This window comes from Scyliorhinus canicula, chromosome 12 (genome assembly GCF_902713615.1).
Source record: "Scyliorhinus canicula chromosome 12, sScyCan1.1, whole genome shotgun sequence".
Lineage (NCBI taxonomy): Eukaryota > Metazoa > Chordata > Chondrichthyes > Carcharhiniformes > Scyliorhinidae > Scyliorhinus > Scyliorhinus canicula.
This window is the reverse complement of record NC_052157.1, coordinates 59,706,961-59,730,725: the sequence shown is the minus strand read 5'-3', so window position 1 is coordinate 59,730,725 and position 23,765 is coordinate 59,706,961. Positions and strand designations below refer to the sequence as shown.

The 23,765-nt window shown below is 49.5% G+C and overlaps 1 protein-coding gene across 1 annotated transcript in view; it reads left to right on the top strand.

Annotated features, from left to right (window-relative positions):
- The window catches only part of LOC119974745 (V-set and immunoglobulin domain-containing protein 10-like), a 49,136-nt gene extending 33,787 nt beyond the window's left edge, over nucleotides 1-15,349 (top strand). Inside the window, exons 10-12 of the mRNA XM_038813935.1 lie at nucleotides 1,128-1,177; nucleotides 9,302-9,403; nucleotides 11,491-15,349. Coding sequence (XP_038669863.1) covers nucleotides 1,128-1,177; nucleotides 9,302-9,403; nucleotides 11,491-11,559 — 221 coding nt within the window. The 3' untranslated portion in view covers nucleotides 11,560-15,349. The remainder of the gene's footprint in view (nucleotides 1-1,127; nucleotides 1,178-9,301; nucleotides 9,404-11,490) is intronic.
- Nucleotides 15,350-23,765: the final 8,416 nt, after the last annotated feature.

Sequence of the window (23,765 nt, the reverse complement as noted above, 5' to 3'; positions counted from 1 at the left end):
CCCTCAGTACCGACCCTCTGACAGTGCAGCACTCCCTCAGTACCGACCCTCTGGCAGTGCAGCACACCCTCAGTGCCGACCCTCTGACAGTGCAGCACACCCTCAGCACTGACCCTCTGACAGTGCAGCACACCCTCAGTACTGACCCTCTGACAGTGCAGCACTCCCTCAACACTAACCCTCTGGCAGTGTGGCACTCCCTCAGTACTGACCCTCTGACAGTGCAGCACTCCCTCAGTACTGACCCTCAGACAGTGCAGCACACCCTCAGTACCGACCCTCTGACAGTGCAGCACACCCTCAGTACTGACCCTCTGACAGTGCGGCACTCCCTCAGTACTTACCCTCCGACAGTGCAGCACACCCTCAGTACCGACCCTCTGACAGTGCAGCACACCCTCAATACTGACCCTCTGACAGTGCGGCACTCCCTCAGTACTGACCCTCTGACAGTGCAGCACTCCTTCAGTACTGATCCTCTGACAGTGCTGCACACTCTCAGTACTGACCCTCTGACAGTGTGGTACTCCCTCAGTACTCACCGTCTGACAGTGCAGCACTCCCTCAGTACTGACCCTCCGACAATGCAGCACTCTTTCAGGACTGACCCTCTGACAGTGCTGCATTCCCTCAGTACTGACCCTCTAACAGTGCAGCACTCCCTCAGTACTGACCCTCTGACAGTGCAGCTCTCCCTCAGCACTGACCCTCTGACAGTGCAGCACTCCCTCAGTACTGACCCTCTGACAGTGCGGCACTCCCTCAGTACTGATCCTATTATGAATTGCGTGGTTGGAATATGGACAAACCTCTCAGATATCTGATGGACTCTCTTTACCCTTCAGCCGTGATCTGGAGTGGTCCTTGACCAGAGAGCGGTCACAGAATCACAGAATGATATCGCACAGGCGTAGGTCATTCGACCAATCACTCCTGTGCTGCATCCAAACTCATCTCAGGGTTTAGAACGTCTCGATTCAATCTCCCCTTAAACGTTTCTGCTCCGAGGAGAACAATCCCAGCTTCTCCCAGTCTTTCCATGTTAAGGGAAGTTCCTCATCCCTGGGAGCATTCCTGTAATTCTATTTTTTCCCACTCTCTCTCACTTTTCTGTGTTTATTTCGCAGTGACGATGATGGATCATTCCGGTTCCCAGAATCTCACAGGAAGACAGACGGTAGGCAGATTTGCATTCTGATAATTGTTCCCTCTCCTCCCGGGGCCCACCTGATTTGTTACAGAATTACCTTGAATTCCCACCATGGAATCAGGCCATTCAGCCCATCTGTTGCATATCGTGTTCCTGCTCCACTGGAGCCTCCTCCCACCCCTTTCTTCATCTCCCCCTGCAACGCCCACATCACCAGATCCTTCTATTCCTCTCTCCCTCAGGTGTTTATCCAGCTTTCCACTTCAATACATCCACACTATTCACCTTGAGCACTCTCTCTGGGGCCATGTTCCGCATTCTCCCCACTCCCTGTGGGAGTGAGTCCCACATTCTCCCCACTCCCTGTGGGAGTGAGTCCCACATTCTCCCCACTCCCTGTGGGAGTGAGTCCCGCATTCTCCCACTCCCTGTGGAAGCGAGTCCCGCATTCTCCCCACTCCCTGTGGGAGTGAGTCCCACATTCTCCCCACTCCCTGTGGGAGTGAGTCCCGCATTCTCCCACTCCCTGTGGAAGCGAGTCCCGCATTGTCCCCACTCCCTGTGGGAGTGAGTCCCACATTCTCCCCACTCCCTGTGGGAGTGAGTCCCGCATTCTCCCACTCCCTGTGGGGCCAAGTCCCACCCCATCCCCCCATTTCCCTCCACCCTCCATCCCCCGCTCTCCCCATTCCCTGCACTCCTCCCCATTACCCTCCCCCAATCCACTTGGCTCCCCCCTTTTCCTTTCCTCCCTCCATTCACCTCCCCCTAAATCCCCCCTTTGCCCCCATTCCCCACTCCCTCCCCGGCCACCCTGTTCCCCCCCTCCAAGGGTCTATGTAACATCACTGCAGCGTGATGGGCCTGTGTTTGCACTGTCAGCAGGTCACCATACAAGGCTGGAAGTGAAGATAACTCGCTGTGAGAAAAGCTCTGAAGCTCCTCAGTTTCTGCAGTAGTTTGACTCCTGTCTTTCTGCTGACAGCGCACTCAGGTCCATCCTCTGAACGAGGTCTGCATCAGAGGCTTTAGATCTTGGACCACACCACTGTGCCCCAAGGGAGGGGGGGCAGGCAGGGGAATGGGGATTGAGCAGTCCCGCTGTGAAGGTTAACGCGACAGAGGCTTCACATGTATCAGGTGTGACATGTTTTAATAGTGAACATTTTACTGTGATGGATTTCTATTCCCCCTAGCTACAAATAGTGACCTCACCAGTGCCTACCTAGTGCTCCTCACTCTTCTTGACCCTCCGTGGTCTACTGTTATGTCGAGGTGTGTCCCCAGGATACACATCAGAGGTGGAGACAGCGCACTGCCTCCCGCCGCCCTTAGGCCTTTGAATCCCCGGCGAACATCCTCTGGAGGGCTTGGTGCCGGACTGGGGGGGAGAGGGCAGCCAACATACCGCCGTGCCACCCTGTTCCGTTCGGTACCCTTTCGGGGGGGGTGAGTCCCACATTCTCCCCACTCCCTGTGGGAGCGAGTTCCACATTCTCCCCTCTCCCTGTGGGAGTGAGTCCCACATTCTCCCCACTCCCTGTAGGAGTGAGTCACACATTCCCCCCACTCCCTGCGAGTTCCACATTCTCTCCACTACCTGTGTCTGTGTGAGTTTCGCCCCCACAACCCAAAAATGTGCAAGCTAGGTGGATTGGCCACTCTAAATTGCCCCTTAATTGGAAAAATGATTGGGTACACTAAATTTTTTTTTTAAAGGTAGCAAGGAATGAGCTAAAAAAAAGGGCTTAGGAGAGCTAGGTGGGGGCATAAGAAGTCCTTGGCGGGTCAGATCAAGGAAAACCCCAAGGCTTTTTACACTTATGTGAGAAATAAAAGAATGACCAGGGTGAGGTTAGGGCCGGTCAAGGACAGTAGTGGGAACTTGTGCATGGAGTCAGAAGAGATAGGAGAGGCGTTGAATAAATACTTTTCTTCAGTGTTCACCAAGGAGAGGTGCCATGTTTTTGAGGATGAGAGTGTGATACAGGCAGGTAGGCTGGAGGAGGTAGATGTTCTGAGGATTAGCAATTTTAAAAAACCTAAGGGTCGAAAAGTCCCCTGGGCTAGATGGGATATATCATAGGATTCTTTGGGACTCAAGGGATGAGATTGCAGGGCCTATGGCTTTGATCTTTGGGTCCTCACTGTCCACGGGAGTAGTGCCAGAGGACTGGAGAGCGGTGAATGTTGCTCCTCTGTTCAAGAAAGAGAATAGGAATGACCCTGGTAATTATAGACCGGTTAGTCTTACATCGGTGGTCGGTAAGTTAATGGAAAAGGTCCTGAAGGATAGGATTTATGACCATTTGGAAAGATGCAGCTTAATCCGGGATAGTCAACACGGATTCTTGAAGGGTAAGTCTTTCCTCACGAATTTGATTGAATTCTTTGAGGAGGTAACTAATTGTGTAGATGAAGGTAGAGCAGTTGATGTCGTATACATGGATTTTAGTAAGGCGTTTGATAAGGTTCACCATGGTCGGCTCATGAAGAAAGTAAGGAGGTGTGGGATAGAGGGAAATTTGGCCAATTGGATAAGTAACTGGCTATCAAATAGAAGACAGAGAGTGGTGGTGGATGGAAAATTTTCAGACTGGAGACCAGTTACCAGCGGTGTACCACAGGGATCAGTGCTGGGTCCTCTGCTATTTGTGATTTTTATCAATGACTTGGAGGAGGGGACTGAAGGATGGGTCAGTAAATTTGCTGATGACACCAAGATTGGTGGAGTAGTGGATGAGGTGGAGGGCTATTGCCGGCTGCAAAGAGACATTGATAGGATGTAAAGCTGGGCCGAAAAATGGCAGATGGAGTTTAACCCTGATGAGTGCGAGGTGATTCATTTTAGTGGGAAAAATTTGAATGCGGATTACAGGGTCAACGGCAGGGTTCTGAGGAATGTGGAGGAACAGAGCGATCTCGGGGTTCATGTCCACAGATCTCTGAAGGTTGCCACTCAAGTGGATAGAGCCGTGAAGAAGGCATATAGTGTGTTAGCGTTTATGAATAGGGGGCTTGAGTTTAAGAGCCGTGGGGTTATGCTGCAACTGTACATGACCCTGGTGAGACCTCATTTGGAGTAGTGTGTGCAGTTCTGGTCACCTCACTATAGGAAGGATGTGAAGCATTGGAAAGGGTGCAAAGGAGATTTACCAGGATGCTGCCTGATTTGGAGGATAGGTCTTATGAGGAAAGGTTGAAGGCTTTTCTCTTTGGAGCGGAGGAGGATGAGAGGCGACTTAATAGAGGTTTATAAGATGATGAGGTGGATAGATAGAGTGGATGTTCAGAGACTATTTCCTCAGGTAGATATAGCTGTTACAAAGGGGCATAACTATAAGGTTCAGGGTGGGAGATATAGGAGGGATGTCCGAGGTAGGTTCTTTACTCAGAGAGTGGTTAGGGTGTGGAATGGACTGCCTGCTGTGATAGTGGAGTCGGACACTTTCGGAACTGTCAAGCGGTTATTGTATAGGCACATGGAGCACACCAGAATGACAGGGAGTGGGATAGCTTGATCTTGGTTTCGGGCAAGGCTCGGCACAACATCAAGGGCTGAAGTGCCTGTTCTGTGATATACTGTTCTATGTTCTATCTCTCTTTCTTCCATATTCTAACCCCTATTATTTTACCCCTTTCCCTTCCTCTGTGCATCTGTCTTGTGTGTGTTTGGGAAGAAGGTGGGATGGTCAAAGGGAAAAGTTATAGGTTAGCAGGCTGTTATTCCTGTTTAGTTATTGCATATTTTATCTCTTCTCTTGTTATAAATAAACAGTTTGTGTGTTTTACGTCCAAATCTGGTGCCTGTAAGTTATTGGAGCAGTCGAGAGCCAAAGATCTAAAAGCACTTTATAAGAATTATTGGTTAATTGAATTAAGTTGGGACTCCGGGGCTAGTGGGACTGGAATTGACCACACCCTAGCCCAGGGTGTCGTAGCATAAATTGGGGGCTCAAGTCCAGGGTACGGAGCATCAGATAGCGAATTTGGTTTCCAGAGTACATTGTAAAGAGAATCCCGGTGTGTAGTGATATAACAGGATGGTTCTGGCAGCTGCCATGCCTTTTCTCCAGGTGGAGATTATTTGGAGGGGCTCCGCAAAGACCGGCGAGTCAAATTGGCAGGTAAATTAAAACTGGTTATACCAGCTAGAGCAAAGAAGGCAGAGGTATTTGAAGCAAATGCTAAGCATTTAAATTTGATGGAGGTGCTCGGAGCACAGGGGCCCCTTCGAGAGAGTGCAGTATCAGAAACGTCTTCTGATGGGGAAATGGAGCTGTAGAGGGTTTGGTTGCGGTTACAGCGTGAAAGGGAATTTTAAAAAATGGAGATGGAAACAAACAGAGAGGAAAAAGAAAATGAGAGAAAAGAAAGAGAATGAGAGAAAAGAAAGAGAAAGAGAGAAATGAAAAAAAAGGAGATAGATTCGAGCTTAGGGTACTAGAAATGAGGGGGAAGCTGCCAGAGTGCAGAGGGTGTTGGTCGTTCTGGGTGAGTGTGCTTAACACTCGCTTTGGCTCTGTTTCACGTTCTAAGCTCTGGAGTCGCCAGGTGCCATAAAGACACCGCCACAGGTTTCAAGGTTAAGTTCAAAGCAATAAAGCTGTACACCAATTAGTAAGTCGAAAACAATTAGAGTTTATTATAACACAATTATAATAACACTCATGCACACGCTAAAGATTAAACTTACTTCTACCACTAAACAACTAACACTTAGCTAAGAAGGAACTGCGAGGTCAGGGAACAAGGCCTTTGTTCTGTTCTGGTCTGCAGGCTTCGAATCGCTATCAGTTGGCAAGGGTGTCAGTAATGCCAGTTTGAGGTATCGGTCGTCGTTTAGGCACTTACGTTTTGGTGGCTGCTGCTCAACGGCTGATGTAGAAGACAGTGGTCTGGAGGCTGGAGCCGGAGGCCGGAGACAGCAGACTGAACCATGTGTGGGACCTTTCTTTTATAGGTCCCAGGGGGTCCGCGCCCCTTTGGGCGGACTCCCTTACCTGCTTGGGATCGATTGGGCCTCTTCCCAATCGATATGTTTTGAACCCCCCAATCCTAGGGCCGTTCCTTGGTTGCTGGGGCGGTTCTTAGGACTTATTGTCCTGGGCTTCTCTGGCGCCACTGGGTCTGGCCTCCTATTGAATGTATCGATTGATACTTAATTTGTGTCCATTGTATCTGGGACTTGCCCGGTATCACCTCATTAGTATGCTAACGACTTCTCTTTCACAGCGCTGCCTGGTCTCTGCAGCAGTCAGAAACCGGTTTCTGCAGTTGTCCCAATACATAATTGCTCTGCAAGCTGTTTGCTCTTTAACATGTCCGTTTTCCCTGCACTCTTTGCAGTCTTCCATTTTGTGTTCGTTAGTGGCCATCTCAGGTGGCTACAAGGGGAACTTAGTCCCAGAACAGAACTCTATGTGGCGATATGTTTAAGTTTATACAGGCTCTCCCAAAATTTGAAGAGAAGGAAGTCGATTTGGGATTTTGAGAAAATAGCAACTCAAATGGAGTTGGCAAAAGCCAAGTGGACATTATCCCTGCAGAGTGAGTTGATGGGGCGGATGCAGGAAGTTTACGCTACCTTGTCAGAGTAGGAGTCGAAGGATTATGAAATGGTAAATAAGACTATTCTAGATGCGTACCAATTGGTTCCTGAGGCAAATAGGCACAAATTTTGGAATTTAGGGAGACTGCCAGGACAGACGTATGCAGAATGTAAGGATCCACATGTTTAAACCTTGATTTCCCTCTTTAAACCTTGCTTTCCTTGTGTAATTCCTTTATTCTCTGCTCTGCTGGCTTCTACGTATTCCAGCCTTTATTTGTAAACCCCAGCATAAAGTGGTGTTTGGATTGGTCCAAGAACACCTCCCCCTAAACAATGTGCTGTGTGGCATGGTTCAGTGATGTCACAGTTTTATGGATTTGGCTGGCGGCCAATGGTGGCTTTATGTTCCTCAGACTTAGCAGATCCTCGACGCGGATTGATCCGGATTGTTCGGGAAGTCACCTTGCTGTGTGACTCTGTCTGCGTGGGTTTCAGTGTCATCTGAACCCAGGAGAACTCTGTTTAATGTCTCTGCCAGAAAGGGTGGAACTCTCTCTAATATCCCAGCTGGAGCTCCCTCCAGGTAAACAGAGCAGCGAGTAAGTACTTAAAGCTTGAAGACAGGGCTGCGTGGGAACTTTTCGGATTCCTCCCGTTGGAAGGTTGCCAGATCTCTCTGAGGCCTTGTGAAAGCTGCTGTTCTGATACTGTTTAACTGAGACAAGCTGTTATTCCAGCTAGAAGATCCAAACCAGCTGGTGGTTTCAACACTTTTCAACCTGAGAAGACAGCCAACTGCAGAGACTACAACCTCGGCAGCAAAGATACTCATCTGTAATCCCCATACAATCTCCCCCCTATTCCGATGATGGGTGAAGGCCATGGGCTCTGTTGAGGGTGTGAAGGCAAAGTGGGCAGAGGAGCTGGGTCTGCCCTTGGAGGAGGAGGTTTGGAGTGAGGTACTGAGGAGGGTGAACTCGACCTCACCCTGTGCGAAGCTGAGTTTCATCCAGCTAAAAACGGTGTTCCGAGCACACCTTCAGAAAACTGGAAAGAGTGGATCTTTTGAGGGGGTGGATGATAGATGCGATTGGTGTATGGGTAGGGGGGGGGGGGGGGGGCAGCACAGTAGGCGCACATGTTCCGGCTGTGCTCAAAACTGCCAGACTTCTGGAGGTCTTTTCTTGAGACTATGTCAACAAGGTTGGAGCCTTGCCCATTGGTGACAATTTTGGGGGTTTTGGTTGCGCCGAAGCTCTGGACGGGGGTGGGCACAGACATCCTGGCCTTTGCCTCACTGATGGTAAGGAGACGGATCCTCACGAGCTGGAGGTTGATGACACCGCCAAGCGCCTCTGCATGGCTGGGTGACTTGATGGATCTTTTATACCTCAAGAAGGTTAAGTTTACCGTGAGAGGGTCAGTGGAAGGGTTTTACTGCATATGATGGGCACTTATAATGTAGTTTAAAGAGCTGGTCACTGTTTTGTTCAGGAGGGGGAGGAACAGGAAGGGTGGGGGGGGGGGGAGCTTAGTAAGGTGGTGGGGGAGGAGACTTTTTAACTGTTATTCTGTGTTTTTGTAGGTTTTGTATTAAAATTGTTAAATATTAATAAAAATATTTCCCACAAAAAATTTATCTCCCCATTATTTTAATGCTTCCCTACCCCTCTGTGTGTTTGCCTTGTGTGTGTGGTGGTGGTGGGGGGTGGAGGGTTAAACAGTGAAGGAGGGGAATAATTAAATCAGCAGACTGCTGTTCTATTATCACCATTACATGTTTATCTCTTCTCGTTAGAAATAAAGTTTTTTCCTGTTTTACTTAAAATCTGGTGCCTGTAAATTATAGTCAAAGAGGTGTAGAGCATGAAAACAGGCTCACTGTGCATAGAGCCCCAAATGTGGTCTAACAAAGGGATATGTGCACACTTCGGTACTGACCTTCCGACAGCACAGGGCTCCCTCAGTAATGACTCTCCAACAGTGCAGTGCTCCCTCAGTACTGACCCTCCAATAGTGAAAACTCCCTCAGTACTGACTCTCTGACAGTGCAGCACTCCCTCAGTACTGACCCTCTGACAGTGCAGCTCTCCCTCAGTACTGACCCTCTGACAGTGCAGCACTCCCTCAGTACTGACCCTCTGACAGTTCAGCTCTCCTTCAGTACTGACCCTCCATTAGTGCAGTGCTCCCTCAGCACTGACCCTGTCTGTTGCTGCACAGCGTGCCTTTGTGTGTTTTTATGTGTTTCTGTGCATTCGTGTCCGTGTGTCTGCGTTTGGTTCAATGTGTGTCTTTGCATGTGTTTGTGTGTGTATCTGTGTTTTGTGTTGCTCTGAATGTGTGTAAACGTTTGTGTGTGGGTAAGGCACTGAGTGAGTGAAAGTGTGAGTGATGTGAGTCTCCCTGTGCATGTCTGTGTTATCGTGAGTGGGTGTGTGTTTGTGCGTGTAAATGTGTGTGTCTGAGTGTGTATGTGTGTGTGAGAGAGAGAGTGTGTATGTGTGTGGACCTGAGTGAGGCCTCAGTATCTCCACATGTCTGGTGTTGGTAGTTTAATCCCAGGCTGCGTTTATTGGATGTCCTCCCTGTTGTAGATGCCATGCAACCTGACTTTGCCTTTGGAAGGACTCAAGAATGAAGGTGCCCTGCAACCCATCACAGGTGGAATTGAAGGCATATCCAGCCGGGTTAAACAGGTAGGTTCATTGTGTGCCCATTGCGTAGTCTGGTTGGATTATACTCCCCTTTCTCTCTCCCTTGCCAATGGGGGGGGGGGGGGGGGGGCAGGGAATGTCTGTCCATTCAGTTTCCCAGTCTGATTACGTTTCTCCCATCTGCCTCTTCCTCCGCCCCCCCCACTTACTGTCAGTGAGACGGCCTCTCATTTGAAGTGGGGTGTAATAAAGTGGAAAACACGGAAGCCAATTTGTGGACAGCACGATCCCCCATTCAGAAATTATATTTTGAGCCAGATGATTTTCTTGTTAGTGAATTTGGTTGAGGCATAAAAATTGGCCCCGGCACACCAGGAGAAGCCCCCCCCCCCCCGCCCCGCAGTGGCTATAGGATCTTTTCCAGTCACCAAGTACACAGATCTGAAGATCTTTCAGTGCACAGATCTGAAGGCCGGTTATGTAAGCAGAGGAGGAAACCCATTCAGCCTCTCCAATCTGAAAGTTGTGGCCAATTCGTGACCTTAAACATTCAGTTCCTCCACCACCGATGCACAGTTTAAAGCAGACTGAGGCAGGCCAGCAGCGCGGTTCAATTCCCGTACCACCCTCCCCGAACAGGTGCCGGAATGTGGCGACTAGGGGCTTTTCACAGTAACTTAATTGAAGCCTACTTGTGACAATAAGCGATTTTAATTTCATTTCATTTCAGTGGCAGCCATGTGTACCTTCTACAAGGTGCAGGAACTCACCGAGGCTCCTTAGGCAGCACCTTCCAAACCCATGATCACTACCATCTGGAAGGACAAGAGCAGCAGATACCTGGGAACCCCACCACCTGGAGGTTTCCCTCCAAGTCACTCACCCCCCTGACTTGGAAATGTATCGCTGTTCCTTCACTGTCGCTGGGGCAAACTCCTGGAACTCCCTCCTTGACAGCACTGTGGGTGTATCTACATCACATGGACTGCAGCGGCTCACCACCACCTTCTGAAGGGCCAATTAGAGATGGGCAATAAATGGTGGGCCCAGCCAGCGAAGCCCATATCCCGGTAATGAATTGACAAGATACTATAGTTTAAATCCCCCCCCCCTCCCCCAACCCTTTGATGATTTGTCCTGCTATCTCCAAACACAGTGGGCGAGATTCTCCGCAAATGCGGAGAATCGTAAAGGCTGCCGTGAAACTGGCCGTGTTTCACGGCAGCCTCTACGCCCCCTCCCGGGACCCGATTCTCCACCCTGGGTGGGGCTAGCAGCGGGGCCCCATGAAGCACGGCATTGCAGCCTTAGCGACCGTCGCTAAGTCCACACGCCAAGCGTCACGCCAGCTGACCCGCACGATGACGTCAGCCGCGCATGCGCGGGTTGGACGGCTCCAACCCGCACATGCGCAGGGCCGTCATCTCCCTCGGCCGCCCCGCGGACTGATCCTGCGGGGCGGCGGAGGGAGAAAGAGTGCGTCCGTTATGGACGCACTGCCCACGATCGTTGGGCACCAATCGCAGGCCCATGCCCCCCTTGGCACGGCCGTGGTACTGCCGTGCCAATCGGGGCCCAGGATGCCCAGAACGGGCATGTTGCGGCCGTTTTTACGACGGTAGCAAGCAGGTGTGTTTGCTGCCGTAAAAACGGCCATAAAGGCCTGGGAACTCGGCCCATCGGCCCGGGGAGAATCGCTGTTCGCCGTAAAAAACGGCGAGCAGCGATTCGTGTCGTGGGGTGGCCGTTGTGGGGGAGGGGGTGGGAGAATAGCGGGAGGGCGTGAAAAATGTCGGGGACGCCCTCCCGCTATTCTCCGACCCGTCGTGGGCAGCGGAGAATCGCGCCCAGTGTTTAATGGGCTGAATGGCCTCCCACAGGGCCGTATGTGTGACTCTGTGTTGAATTTTGTGGAATCTATTTCATCAGATTAGGCGGGAAGTGATTTATGGGATGTCTTACCCATGGGTGTGAGTCAGAGCTGGTTTGGAGAAAGGGTGGGTTCGGGATGGAATAGAAGCAAATGGAATTGATGGTCTGAAAGGCTGATATTTTTTCCCGAAGCCCCATCCACCCCATGGCTGAGTTTCCCTTTTTCCCATTTTCTGCTCCCCTCTCTTTTCCTTCAGGCAGACGAAGAGCGAGAAACAGCAGCAAACTGCAACTGCATCAAACTCCGACACTGCACCATGGTGTGACACCAGCAGGCAGTGTTAAAGCAGCAGACAACAGTGTGACACCAGCAGGCAGTGTTAAAGCAGCAGACAACAGTGTGACACCGGCAGGCAATAATGTGACACCAGCAGACAACAGTGTGACACCGGCAGGCAATAGTGTGACACCAGCAGACAACAGTGTGACACCGGCAGGCAATAGTGTGACACCAGCAGACAACAGTGTGACACCGGCAGGCAATAGTGTGACACCAGCAGACAACAGTGTGACACCGGCAGGCAATAGTGTGACACCAGCAGACAACAGTGTGACACCGGCAGGCAATAGTGTGACACCAGCAGACAACAGTGTGACACCGGCAGGCAATAGTGTGACACCAGCAGACAACAGTGTGACACCGGCAGGCAATAGTGTGACACCGGCAGGCAATAGTGTGACACCAGCAGGCAATAGTGTGACACCGGCAGGCAATAGTGTGACACCAGCAGGCAATAGTGTGACACCAGCAGACAACTGTGTGACACCAGCAGACAACTGTGTGACACTGGCACAAAACAGTGTGACACCAGCAGACAACAGGGAAATAACTATGTGACACTGGCAGACAACAGTGTGACACCAGCAGACACCTGTGTGACACTGGCACAAAACAGTGTGACACCAGCAGACAACAGGGAAATAACTATGTGACACTGGCAGACAACAGTGTGACACCAGCAGGTAGTATGAAACCAACATAAAACAGTGCAACACCAGCAGACAACAGGCAGACCACAGGCAGACAACAGTGTGACATTGGCAGATGACAGTGTGACACCAGTGGAAAGACAGCAGGCCAGAGGAAGACAACAGCATGACACCAGCAGACAGTATGAAACTAACAGACAACAGTGTGACACCAGCAGACAACAGGCAGACAACAGTGTGGCACCAGCAGACAACAGGCAGACAACAGTGTGGCACCAGCAGACAACAGGCAGACAACAGTGTGGCACCAGCAGACAACAGTGTTACACCAGCAGACAACAGTGTTACACCAGCAGACAACAGTGTTACACCAGCAGACACCAGCAGACAACTATGTGACACCGGCGGACGGCAGTGTGCCGCTGGCAGACAACAGGCAAGCGACAGTGTGACACCGGCAGACAACAGTGTTACACCAGCAGACAACAGGCAAGCGACAGTGTGACACCGGCAGACAACAGTGTTACACCAGCAGACAACAGTCAAACAGCAGTGTTACACCAGCAGACAACAGTGTGACACCAGCAGACAACAGTCAAACAGCAGTGTGACACTGGCAGGCAAAAGACAGACAACAGGCAAGTGACAGTGTGACACCGGCAGTGTGATGAATGTATAAATGTCAAATATATTGCATTATTTGTATTTGGTGCAGTAAGTGTTAAAGCCTGGGTTAGTGTGTGTGTGTGCGACTGCTGCAATCATGTTTTTAAAGAAATCCCAGTTTGAAAGACAACAAAGCTTTTGGGAGTAGGGGGTGCGATTAAGTCATCATAAAAAAGCTTGGGCTATTGGATTTGGGTTAAGGGGATTCCCTGTGGAGTTAATTAGATTTCACCTTGGTATGGTGATGTCATTGCTGGATGGAGCTAAGTTACCAGGCATTTTACATGGAAAGCAGGTCAGTGGAGTTCTAGATGGTGCAGTGCACAGAAGTCAGACAGTTTGCTCTCTGCAGTTCAGTGGATTGAGAGCTGAGATGGTGGGCTGGATTCTCCGCAGCCCCGCGCAAAAATCGTGTTCGGCACGGGGGACGGAGAATCCAATTTCACGCCAAAATTGGGCCCGCCGCCAGTCCGGCGCTTCTCCGGGACCCGAGAATAGATGTGCTGGTGGAGTATGTCGCGTGGCTGGGGGCACATCGACAGAGGCCAGCCCAGCGATCCTCCGCTCCCAACCGGCCAAGTTCCCGACGACGTGGAACTAACCTGCGATTGCCGGTCGGGATGCTCGCGTGGCATCTGTGGACTCAGTCCGCGAGCCGCCCTGGTGGGGGGCGGGGGGATCGGACACCAGGGGGACCTTATAGGCAGCTGGGGTTGAGATCCGCGCGGTCAGGTCCTCGGGCGCACGGCCGATCGGTGGGGCTCTAATTTTTGCGTCTGCCTCCACGGTCCAAGTCTGCCATGGCACTCGGCGCGGCCGCTGGAGGCCACCGGTGTGCGCATGCGCGGACTCAAAACTGGAAGCGCAGGGGCCCGTATCCGCAGCTAAAGCTGCGCGAATTACTCCGGGTCCCTGCTAGCCCCATGCAGGTGAGTGAATTAGCTCCCACTTATTCCCAGGAATGTCCAGAGTAAAACTCCAGCGTTTATACGCCGGAGTGAGGACATAGTCCCATTTTGGGAGAATCCAGACCGGTTTTTCTTGTTGTTTGAGTGGGAATAAAGTTGGCAGTTAAGGGTACTGTATTCACTGTGTTGAGTGATATTGTTTAAAGGGTAATTGTGAGCTATTGTTTAGTGTGATGTTAAAGATGTTTTAATACTGCATTTGTAATAAAGTTTTTTTAAATAAACCATATCCCTATTTCTTCATGGAACCATTCCTGGAGCGAAGAATCCTTTCCTCACTGTCTTACAAAATAAAAAAAAAATGCTGGGGTTTCTATCCAGTATCCCAGCCACTTTTGGGGTCCTGGTCTGGGATCGTAATAAAATTGGGGGCTCTTTGCTGGGATCTTATCGTACAATTCCTTGTTTGGCTTTGGATTATTGAATTTAAAGACAGTGAATGTGTGGGGACCAGTTACTTTATTTGGGATTTTGAAGTTTAAATAGGAAGAGACTGAAGATGGTTCTTTCAGTTGCAAAGGTTTTCCTGGGTGTGGAAGAGTCACTCCGGCTGGTTTCCAAAGGGAGACTAAAGCAAAAGTTTTGGGATTGGCAGAAAAGCTGCAGTTAACTTTATTGGAAGGGTTGAGGGGATAGAGATGATGCAGACAATAGTTCAGCATTCAAATTTGCCAGAGATACAGCCTGAATCATTAGAATAAGCTAATTACAAATAAAACAGTTATAAATGCAGGAAAAAGAGGGCACATTGCAAAAGGGAATGGAAACGAGGAAGCTTGGTGTAGAAATTGAAAGATTGGCAAAAGGAAGGAGGGATAAGGAAAAAGCGAGATTGGCAATGGCAGAAGCAAAGGAAAAAGAGAAAATGTGATCTTCACAAAATGAAAATGAATGAGAGGGAGTTGGAAAGGAAAAGAAAATATCAACTTAAACTGTTGGAGTTAATTGCAGTACTTGTGGAAGGTCTAGAGGAAGGATCACTTCCGAATCAAAAGCGTAGGAGGGATATGTTTAGATATATTCAAGCACTGACAAAGTTTGATGAGAAAGATGTGGAAGCGTTTTTATCTCATTTGAGAAAATGACTAAACAATTAAATTGGCCAAAGACCACCTGGGTAGTGTTGGTTCAAACAAGGTTGGTAGGTATGGCGAGTGAAGTGTTTTCATCGCTATCCGAGGAGGTATCTAGGGATTATGATGAGATGAGAATAAACACATTTAGTGCATATGAACAAGTGTCAGAAGCAATCACAGAATCCCTACAGTGCAGAAGGAGGCCAATTTTCCCCATCTAGTCTGCACTGACCCCCTGAAGGAGCACTCCATCCAAGCACACTTCCCTGCCCTATCTCAATAATCTCTCAACCCAACCTCCACACCTCTGGACACTAAGGGGCAATTTAGCATGGCCAATCCACCTAACCTGCACATCTTTGGACTACGGTAGTAATCGGGAGCACCTGGAGGAAACCCAGGCGAACTGCACACAGACTGACCCAAGACTGGAATTGAACCGGGTCCCTGGTGCTGTGAGGCAGCAGTGCTAACCACTGTGCCACCATGTTGCCCTAGCGATGAAAGGAATAGTATGCTGCTATGTAAGGTAAGGTTAGAGAGTCTGGTGAAAAGGTGGTAGGAGTAATAGAAACATTTCCTTTTCCAGCGTTACAATTTATCCTGGGCAATGGCGTGGTTGGATCACAGATGGGAGTGCAGCCTACTGTGGTTGAAAAGCCAGCGGAAAGTCAAACAAGGTGTTGCAAGAAACATATCCTGGAGTGTTTCCTGATTGTGTAGTGGCAAGATCACAAAGCCACAGGTTGAGACAGGAGGAAGAGGACTTGAGGAGTACCAATAGGGAGGCTGAAGTTCAGTTGTCAGAAACCATATTTGATCAGATGGTTGATAAGGAACAAGAGGTGGTGGTGGATGGTGGATACCTTTATTTCAAGAAAGTTGGTTGAATGACAGCAGAAAGATTCAGAGATAAAGCAGTTGCATCAGACAGTATATACGGAAATAGAATCTGTGTATACACCACAGTGTTATTTCATTCAAAATGTATTCATGAGAAGATAGATGGTGGTAATGCATGAGATGCCAATAGAGGGTAATTTAGGAGTAAGGAAAACTCAAGTAAAATTACAAAAAACATTTGTATTGACCGGGACTGCAGAAGGATGTAGATGAATTCTGTTGCACATGTCACATGTCAGGTAAATGGGGAAACCTCAAGCAGTAATCAAACCAGCAGTTTCAATATCCGTTGCAGCATTTAAGGAACCTTTTATTAGGATCCTAATTGATTGTGTGGGACCCCTACCTAAAACGAAAAGTGAGAATCCAGTGTCTGGTGACCACAATGGATGTGTCCATTAGATTTCCAGAGGCAATTCCATTAAGAGACATCACAACAAAGAGGGTTATAGAGGTGTTAAGAAGGCTTTGTAGAAGAGTTAAGGGCTGGTTTAGCATAGAATAGGCTGGTTTAGCACAGGGCTAAATCACTGGCTTTGAAAGCAGACCAAGGCAGGCCAGCAGCACGGTTCAATTCCCGTACCAGCCTCCCCGAACAGGAATATGGCGACTGGGGGCTTTTCACAGTCACTTCATTCTTTGGAGCCTACTTGTGACAATAAGCGATTTTCACTTTTCATTTTCAAGTCTGATCTGTCTGACACTGAGTCCACAATTCTATCCCAGTAGAATAGTTATAAAAATAGCAATACTATTTAAAGCAGAGCAGCCTGTCTGAGGACAAGAAAGAAGCTGAACCAAACCAGTTGGAGCAGCTTCTTAAAGATTTTCAGCCAGAGTCTACAGGGGTTTTAAGGGTTTTAACAACAGGAGCCCTAATCTATTCTGTAGAGCAAGTGAAGTTAAAGAGTTTAATATTGTATTCAGAATAAAGTCTTGTTTAAAAAATACCAAATCTCTATTTCTTCGCACAATCACTCCTGGAGCGAATCATTCTTTTCCGCACAGTCCCAAGTCCAACAGCGTGGGTTCAATTCCGCTTTCTCAACCTTGCACCTCACCTGAGGTGTGGTGATCCAGTGGAAAGTCAAACAACTGGTGAACCAGGGGAGCAATTAAGGTATCTTAAAAAGTTTGGACGAATAGAATTTTGTTTTGATTACAGGGATTCGCTGAGTTAATTAGATTTAAGCTTGGTAAGATGATGTTGCTGGAGGGAGTTTCAGGCATTTTACAGGGAAAGCAGGTCAGTGGAGTTCCACCTGAAGTTCTGAACACAAGTCAAGCTGTTTGCTCTCTGCAGTTCAGTTAAAAGATATGTCTGCAGACAGAGAGCAGTATGGTTGGAAAGGTAAACAAAAACCAGCTGAAACAACACTAAAGACATAAAGCCAGAGTTCCTGCTTGAGTCTGGCAGGAGTCAGATCCTGCCTTTAAAGTAGTGTCAAAGGATTTCTCTTTCTCAAAAAACATCTCCTTAAAGCAAGTCTTCCTGAGTGTCATTGGTATTTAATAGTGGATTGAGAACTGAAATGATTTTTGTTGTTTGAATGGGAATAAAGTTCGCAGTTAAGGGTTGTGTCACTGTATTGATTAACATTGTTTAAAGGGCAATTGGAAGCTATTTTTTGGTGTTATGTTAAATATCGTTCAATAATGTATTCGCAATAAAGTTTGTTTCAATAAACCATATCCCTGTTTCTTTGTGAAATCACTCTTGGAGCGAGGTATCCTTTCCTCCGTCTTACAAAATTAAAATAAAATATTGGTGTTACTTACTGTTGCGGTCTCGGCTGGGATCATAATAGACAGATGACAGAAAGACACGCGCATCTAACCCCATGCTGTACCTGGCCTGGGAGCGTTTGATGGGGACAATATAGAGGGAGCTTTACTCTTTATCTAACACAGTGCTGGCTGTACCTCGCCTGGGAGTGTTTGAGTGACAGTGTAGAGGGAGCTTTACTCTGTGTCTAACCCCGTGCTGTACCTGTCCTGGGAGTGTTTGATGGGGACAGTGCAGAGGGAGCTTTATTCTGTATCTAAACCTGTGCTGTACCTGGGCTGGGAGTGTTTGAGGGACAGTGTAGAGGGAGCTTTACTCTGTATCTAACCCTGTGCTGTACCTGGCCTGGGAGTGTTTGATGGGGACAGCGGAGAGGGAGCTTTACTCTGTATCTAACCCCGTGCTGTACCTGTCCTGGGAGTGTATGGTGGGGACAGCGGAGAGGGAGCTTTACTTTGGATCTAACCCCGTGTTGTGCCAGTCCTGGAAGTATTAGATAGGGGCAACGTAGAGGGAGCTTTACTCTGTATCTAACCCTGTGCTGTACCTGCCCTGGGAGGGTTTGGTAGGGACAATGTAGAGGGAGCTTTACACTGTATCTAACCCTGTGCTGTATCTATCCTGGGAGCGTTTGATGGGGACAGTGCAGAGGGACCTTTACTGTGTATCTAACCCCATGTTGTGCCAATCCTGGGAGTGTTAGATGGGGACTGTGTAGAGGGAGCTTTAGTCTGTATCTAACCCCGTGCTGTACCTGTCCTGGGAGTATTTGATGGGGACAATATAGAGGGAGCTTTACTCTTTATCTAACACAGTGCTGGCTGTACCTGGCCTGGGAGTGTTTGAGGGACAGTGTAGAGGGAGCTTTACTCTGTGTCTAACCCCGTGCTGTACCTGTCCTGGGAGTGTTTGATGGGGACAGTGTAGAGGGAGCTTTATTCTGTATCTAAACCTGTGCTGTACCTGGCCTGGGAGTGTTTGAGGGACAGTGTAGAGGGAGCTTTACTCTGTATCTAACCCTGTGCTGTACCTGGCCTGGGAGTGTTTGATGGGGACAGCGGAGAGGGAGCTTTACTCTGTATCTAACCCCGTGCTGTACCTGTCCTGGGAGTGTTTGATGGGGACAGTGTAGAGGGAGCTTTACTCTGTATCTAACCCCGTGCTGTACCTGTCCTGGGAGTATTTGATGGTGACAGTGTAGAGGGAGCTTTACTCTGTATCTAACCCCGTGCTGTACCTGTCCTGGGAGTATTTGATGCTGACAGTGTAGGGGGAGTTTTATTTCATTCTCAAACCTCAGAGCTGAATATTCAGACAAAAAACAAGACGAGAAACAGACTGAGAGTTGAATTGTACAAAAGCTGATCATTTAATTTATGATTTGAAAAAATTATACACATTGCACATGTAGAAATGGATGGTTGTGACTGGTTTATATTTAATTGCATTCATTAAATGATTTATTTGTCCACGGATTGAGGGACATTAAACATGCATGGTCCATCAGAGAACCTTCAACACACCCCCTCCCTTCAACACCCTTCCCCCAATTATTTCATACGCACACAGATATATTGACAGGCAAACATCAAGGGGAAAATAAAAACAGAATTTAAAATACTCCACAGAACCAATGGTTGTGTTTGAGCGAAGCCAGTCTTCACTGTGAGATTCCGTGTGGGAGCAGGTTTATTTTGGCACTAATGATGCTCTTCCACCCCCCACCCCTCTCATTCCCCAGCACCTCCCAATGTCCCCCTGCCCAGTACCTCCCGCATACCCCCTCCCCACCAATCGTCAAATGCTGCTTTAATCTCATTCTCCAGCACCTCCCACATACCCCCTCCCCACCAATCGTCAAATGTTGCTTCAGTCTGCGAAGGAGGTAATTATCAAATCAGGTTTCTGCTGCTAAATCCTTATAGCTCACTTTCAATCGTCGCTTCTTCTTCCGCTCTCCCCTTCACTCTGCACTTGGATTCTCTCCCTCCATCTCCAATTCTTCGCTCCCTTTCCAATCTCTCGCTTCCTCCATCTCCAATCCATTCCTCCTTCCAGCTCCAATCTCTTACTCCCTCCATCTTGAATCCCTCTATTTCAAATCCCTTGTTCCCTCCATCTTGAATCCGTCACTACCTCCATCTCAAATACCTTGCTCTCCCTCCATCTCCAATCCTGCACTTGCTCTCCATCCATCTCCAATCCCTTGCTCTCTCTCTCCCTCCATCTCCAAATCCACTCTCTCCCTCTATCTCAATTCCCCGCTCTTTCCCCCTCCATCTCCAATCCAGTGTACTCTCTTTCCCTCACTCCATCTCCAAACCTTTGCGCTCTCTCCCCTTTCAACTCTTTACTCTTTCGCTCCACCTTCAGTCCCTCGCTCCCCATCTCCAATCCCATGCTCGTGCTCTCTGCCTCGATCTGCAATCCCTCACTCTCCCTCCAATTCCAAGAACCCGCTCTCTCCATCTCCATTCCCCCACCCTAGATCCATCTCCAATCTCTTGCTCTATCTCCAATCCCTCGCTCTCCCTCTCCAATCGCTTGTACGCTGTCTCTCCACCTCTAATTCCTCTCCCTCCACCTCCAATCCCTTTCTCATGCTCTCCCTCCATCTGTAATCCTTCGCTCTCTCAATCTCCAATCTCTTGCTCTCTCTCCATCTCCAATCCTTCTCTCCCTCCATTTCCAAGCTCTTGCTCTCTCTCGCTCCATCAACAATCCTTTACTCTTTTCATCTGCAATCCTTCCTAATCCGTTTTTAATCATCTTGTGTCAAAATCATGACAGCAAAGTGCTCCCTCAGTACTGACCCTCTGACAATGCAGCACTTCCTCACAACTCACCCTCTGACAGTGCAGCACTTCCTCACAACTCACCCTCTGACTGTGCAGCACTCCCTCAGTACTGACCCTCTGACAGTGCTGCACTCCCTCAGTACTGACCCTCTGACAGTGCAGCACTCCCTCAGTACTGACCCTCTGACAATGCAGCACTTCCTCACAACTCACCCTCTGACTGTGCAGCACTCCCTCAGTACTGACCCTCTGACAGTGCAGCACTCCCTCAGTACTGACCCTCTGACAGTACAACACTCCCTCAGTCCTGACCCTCACAGTGCAGCACTTCCTCAGTACTGACCCTCTGACAGTGCAGCACTCCCTCAGTACTGACCCTCTGACAGTGCAGCACTCCCTCAGTATTGACCCTCTGACAGTACAACACTCCCTCAGTCCTGACCCTCACAGTGCAGCACTTCCTCAGTACTGACCCTCTGACAGTGCAGCACTCCCTCAGTACTGACCCTCTGACAGTGCAGCACTCCCTCAGTACTGACCCTCTGACAGTGCAGCACTCCCTCAGTACTGACCCTCTGACAGTACAACACTCCCTCAGTCCTGACCCTGACAGTGCAGCACTTCCTCAGTACTGACCCTCTAACAGGGCAGCACTCCCTTAGTACTGATCGTCCGACAGTGCAGCACTCCTTCAGTACTGACTCTCCGAAAATGCAGCACTCCCTCAGTACCGACCCTCTGACAGTCCAGCACTCCCTCAGTACTGACCCTCTGACAGTACAACACTCCCTCAGTCCTGACCCTCACAGTGCAGCACTTCCTCAGTACTGACCCTCTGACAGTGCAGCACTCCCTCAGTACTGACCCTCTGACAGTGCAGCACTCCCTCAGTATTGACCCTCTGACAGTACAACACTCCCTCAGTCCTGACCCTCACAGTGCAGCACTTCCTCAGTACTGACCCTCTGACAGTGCAGCACTCCCTCAGTACTGACCCTCTGACAGTGCAGCACTCCCTCAGTACTGACCCTCTGACAGTGCAGCACTCCCTCAGTACTGACCCTCTGACAGTACAACACTCCCTCAGTCCTGACCCTGACAGTGCAGCACTGCCTCAGTACTGACCCTCTGACAGTGCAGCACTCCCTCAGTATTGACCCTCTGACAGTGCAGCACTCTCTCAGTACTGACCCTTTGACAGTGCAGCATTCCCTCAGTACTGACCCTCTGTCAGTGCAGCACTCCGTCAATACTGACCCTCTGTCAATGCAGCACTCCCTCAGTACTGACCTTCTGACAGTGCAGCATTCCCTCAGTACTGACCCTCTGACAGTGCAGCACTCCCTCAGTACTGACCTTCTGACAGTGCAGCACTCCCTCAGTACTGACCCACTGACAGTGCAGCACTCCCTCAGTACTGACCCTCTGACAGTGCAGCACTCCCTCAGTACTGACCCTCTGACAGTGTAGCACTCCCTCAGTACTGACCCTCTGACAGTGCAGCACTCCCTCAGTACTGACCTTCTGACAGTGCAGCACTCCCTCAGTACTGACCCTCTGACAGTGCAGCTCCCCCTCAGTAGTGGTTCCTGCTTTGGCATTGCCGTTTCTCTACTTGCAGTAAGTTGTTCCATGAGGGGCAAGATGTGAAGACCAATATAATCAGAAAAACACCCTGTAATGTAGGGAATCCCACCGACCAAAACTAAACTACTGCCACAAAACATATGTTACGAGTCTGATTGTGCACAATTTAGTAAACACTTTAAAATGATTCTGCACCTTTCTCTCTCATGCACGGTAGCACAGTGGGTAGCACTGTTGCTTCACAGCTCCAGGGTCCCAGGTTCGATTCCCGACTTGGGTTACTGTCTGTGTGGAGTCTCCACGCCCTCCCTGTGTCTTTGTGGGTTTCCTCCGGGTACTCCTGTTTCTTCCCACAAGTCCCGAAAGACGTGGGCCGGGATTCTCCGAGTCATCGCGCCGAAATCGGGCTCAGCGCGGGGGCTGAGAATGGGGCATCAGACCAGCGATCGGGTCCGAAGTCGGGACGCGAACCTCCGGCGACCGGAGAATTGGCGGTGGTCGATGCGCGCCAGTCAGGGGCCATTGAAAGTGGCAATTCTCCCTCAGTGAACCTGAACAGGCACCGGAATGTGGCATTGAGGGGATTTTCACAATAACTTCATTGCAGTGTTAATGTAAGACTACATGATTATTAATAATAATGATTATTATTAAATCTGATCTTCATGGAAAATATCTACCATCCGGCATGTTTAACCATGACTGTGGAGCTGACCAATAAAGGAATTATTCAGGAATTGACCAATCACTGCACCCCCCCTCCCCCAGTAGAAGGTGCGAAACCTCCGTGACAAAATGGCCATTCGGAGGGGAGAAGGACACCACCATTTATTTATCTTCGGCCTTGCCCATGTTCACTTTTCAATCCACAGGTCCGATGATCGGGCCCAGTTCAGGGCCTCGGCCTCTTGAGCTCAAAGCTCCAGCCCTCGCAGGACGGTAAGAGGGCGTGTAAGACATGTTCTCGGTGGAAGAGCAGTATCTCGGGTGGGCCCACAGCGACGGAGCACGTGGGACCGCCTGGAAGCTGTGACGCACAAGGACATCTTATCTGTGACCCTCCAACGGTACGGCATTCACCTGACCCATAAGGTGATGACAGGATTTCACAAGGTCGATAGAGAAATTATTACCTCTGGTGGGGGATGGGGGGGTCCAAAACATGGTGGCAGGGCCTGAAAATTGGGAGCCTATCCATTCAGGGTGATGTCAGGACACTCCCCTCCCCCCCACCACCTCTCCTCACAAAATATACTGTCAAGGCCAGGGGAGGTCAACCGGAGATTTCCAAACTGAGATTGATAGATTTTTGTTGGGAAGGGGTTATGGGTTACAGAATCAAGGCGGATATGTTAAGACTGAGGTCAGACATAATCTCATTGAAAGACCCAGCAGGCTCAACTGGGCTTCCTGCTATTCTTGTGTAAAAGGTTCAAGGGGCTGAATGGGCCTCCTCTTGTTTCTGTGTAACAGGTCAAGGGACTGAATGGGTCTCCTTCTGTTCTTGTGTGGCTTAATGGGCCTCCTCCTGTTCCTGGTAACAGGCTCGAGACGCTGAATGGGCCTCCTCCTGTTCCTGCGTAACAGGTTTGAGGGGCTGAATGGGCCTCCTCCTGTTCCTGCGTAACAGGTTTGAGGGGCTGAATGGGCCTCCTCCTGTTCCTGTGCTACAGGCTCGAGATGGTTGAATGGGCTTCTACCTGTTCTTGTGTAACAGGCTCAAGGGGCTGAAACAGCCTCCTCCTGTTCCTGTGTAAC